This window comes from Echinops telfairi, unplaced genomic scaffold (genome assembly GCF_000313985.2).
Source record: "Echinops telfairi isolate 266 unplaced genomic scaffold, ASM31398v2 ScPeMD7_21;HRSCAF=78, whole genome shotgun sequence".
NCBI lineage: Eukaryota > Metazoa > Chordata > Mammalia > Afrosoricida > Tenrecidae > Echinops > Echinops telfairi.
The window spans coordinates 15455424-15458098 of record NW_022103918.1 but is presented as its reverse complement, the minus strand read 5'-3'; the positions used below and the strand labels follow the sequence as shown (position 1 = coordinate 15458098).

Here is a 2675-nt window from a genome sequence, read left to right as displayed (position 1 = left end):
GGTTGGGAAGACTGTCCTATCAGGACTTCATTGGGAAATCTTACTCTATGCACCTGTTAGACCTGATTTCCCCCCATGCTTCCTTTTGTTCTTGAAACTCAAATAACCTTTGAAGAAACATTATCTGAGTTTCAAGAATGCAGAACGACCATTTTGATGTGGCGTAAATCAAAGAGCACAACATTCTTTTGTGAAGGATCAGAGAGAGAGAAACCACCTTCAGAAGTGTAGGTGGAGACTATGTTGAGGAAGAAAGGCTTCACCCTTTAGCATCTTTTTTTTTCTTTTTTTTTTTTACCCTTTGGCATCTTGTTCCTAAAAGTTTCCATAATTTAGTGGCACTCATTTTGGATTTTTAACTTACCCTTGTATAAAGGCCTCGAACAAGAATGAACACCCTTCACGGTGCCATTCCTTTTCCATCATTTGCAATTGTATTTTATCCTCAAACATTTTCCCATTTGAGTCCACCCAGGGATGCAAAAAAAATTTTTTTTCAAAACTCCCATCTGTCTACTAAAATCATACACATCCTTCAGAGTGTTGATGAATAATATATGCCAAATTTTAAGGATAGTATTTGAGTCTGGGCATTTTTGTTGTACACCGTCAAGTGAATTCCAACTCTTAAAGACAATTAAGTCTTGTCTTAAAGACAATTAAGTACAATTGTCAAGTGAGATTCTTAGGTTGTAACTTTTATCAAAGAAATGAAATTCTTCTTTTTCACAGAGACATTGAGTGGATTCAAACCACTAGCCTTTTAGTTAACAACTAATCATTCACCCACTGCCTCACCAGTGTTCCTTATCATTTGATGCACACAGAAGTCATGAAATAAGCATACACTGAGTGAACAGATGACAGGAAAGACATATTAACCATGTCTTTCCAAATCCTACTATGCTTCATACCACAAATATGAAGGAAGAAACTATACTGTGTTCTGTATATCTTTTCACCCATATTGCCAAATACATAAATAGTAAATATTTATAAGATGAATCACTAATAATCTAAGAATATGCAGAACTCTTAAAGGAAGATATTTTCTATTATATTACAGACTTTACAATGATCTGGTGAAACAAAATGCCTAAAATCTTAAAATATCTTCTAGACATAAATTATATTAAATGAAACATAATTTTTCTATGAAATATCTCTCAATAATGGAAATGAGCCAGTCAGGGTACATTGTAGCACTGACAAGACATATAGCATTCCTCTAGTTCTTTAATGCTTCCTCCCCCCACTGCCATGACTCCAAGTTTACCTTACAAATCCAGCTAGACCAGAGCATGCACACTGGTACAGATAAGGGCTGGAAACATAGGGAATCCAAAACAGATAAACCCCTCAGGACCAATAATGAGAGCAGTGATACCAGGAGGGTAAGGGGAAGGGGGGGGAGGAAACAGATCACAATGATTGACATATAACCCTGCCCCCCTCAGGGGGAAGAACAACAGAAAAGTGGGTAAAGGGAGACAGGTCGGTGTAAGACATGAAAAAAATAATAATTTATAAATTATCAATATAAATTATGTGGGGGGAGTTTCCTGGATGGATTAATTTTAATTTTCTATGATTTGTAAAAGGTTTCATTCAAAATATTCTAAATGTAAATATTAATGAAGATGATTATTTCTAATATAAGAAAGAGATTAATATAATCTAATATAAAAGAGAGAATTGGAAACCTAGAAAAAGCTGACATTTCACACCTCATTAAAACTAAGACAAATTAGAAAATGAACATAACACTTTAATATCACTTAATGCTCATGGCAGTATTTTAATAATTAGGCCTCAAGAATTCACTGCATATTTCTTATACAAGTCATAATTTTTTGTGCAAAAAACCTACATTAATAATTGGAAAATGGAATGATCAAAAAAGACCAAGTGTAAAGGTTTTCAAAGAAAAGGCAAAAATCTTACATTAACAGGGAGAAGAACAAGTCTGATTACTGAATATCTTTACCTGTAGGAAAGGCAGCCCACGGAATAGCAGGAGATACAGCTTGAGTTTCACCATTCCCGTTATCAAAAGTCTCTGCAGCCTAGAAAATTGAAGCACGATTATTTTAAGATCTGAAAAACCAGAATAACATTTAAGTGATCACGTCTCCAAGTTCTGTAAACACATCCTTTTAAAAATGCCTATACTTCCTAATTCCTTCTGAAAAACCCAACTGCTTTTGCAATTTTCATTTCTACCATTTCCATTAGTCACCGCCTCCAGCATCCATGTCCTAGTCATTATGACCTTCCTTGCCTATATGCATCTCCTGCCAATTCAATTTCCTATTGTTATAGCTTCAATTACATTTTCAACATGAGTCAGAATTAACTCAATGACAATTAACAACAAAAATATCTTTATGTGTAGATGTTTCAATCTACGTCCTTTAAGCTAGTTCACTACAATATTTATGTATCTCTGCTTTATAAATATGGAGCCCTGGTGGTGTAGTGGCTATATGTCGGGCTGTGATCGCATGGTCTGCTCGAAATCACCAGCAGCTCTGCAGGAGAAAGGCAGGGCTTTCTACTCTGCTAAAAATCAGCATTGACTTAATGTCAATGAATTTAGTTTTGTGTGTGTGTGTGTGTGTGTGTGTCCTACAGGGGGGTCACTAAAAAATCAGCATTGACTTGATGTCAATGAG

At 35.3% G+C, this 2675-nt stretch overlaps 1 protein-coding gene across 5 annotated transcripts in view; it reads right to left on the bottom strand.

Annotated features, from left to right (window-relative positions):
- Nucleotides 1-2675, bottom strand: part of CCDC91 (coiled-coil domain containing 91) — a 365255-nt gene that overhangs the window by 292131 nt on the left and 70449 nt on the right. For all 5 annotated transcript variants that reach the window (XM_045288440.1, XM_045288443.1, XM_045288442.1 and 2 more), the window contains exon 3: nucleotides 1988-2066. In XM_045288440.1, the coding sequence (XP_045144375.1) occupies nucleotides 1988-2066 (79 nt within the window). The remainder of the gene's footprint in view (nucleotides 1-1987; nucleotides 2067-2675) is intronic.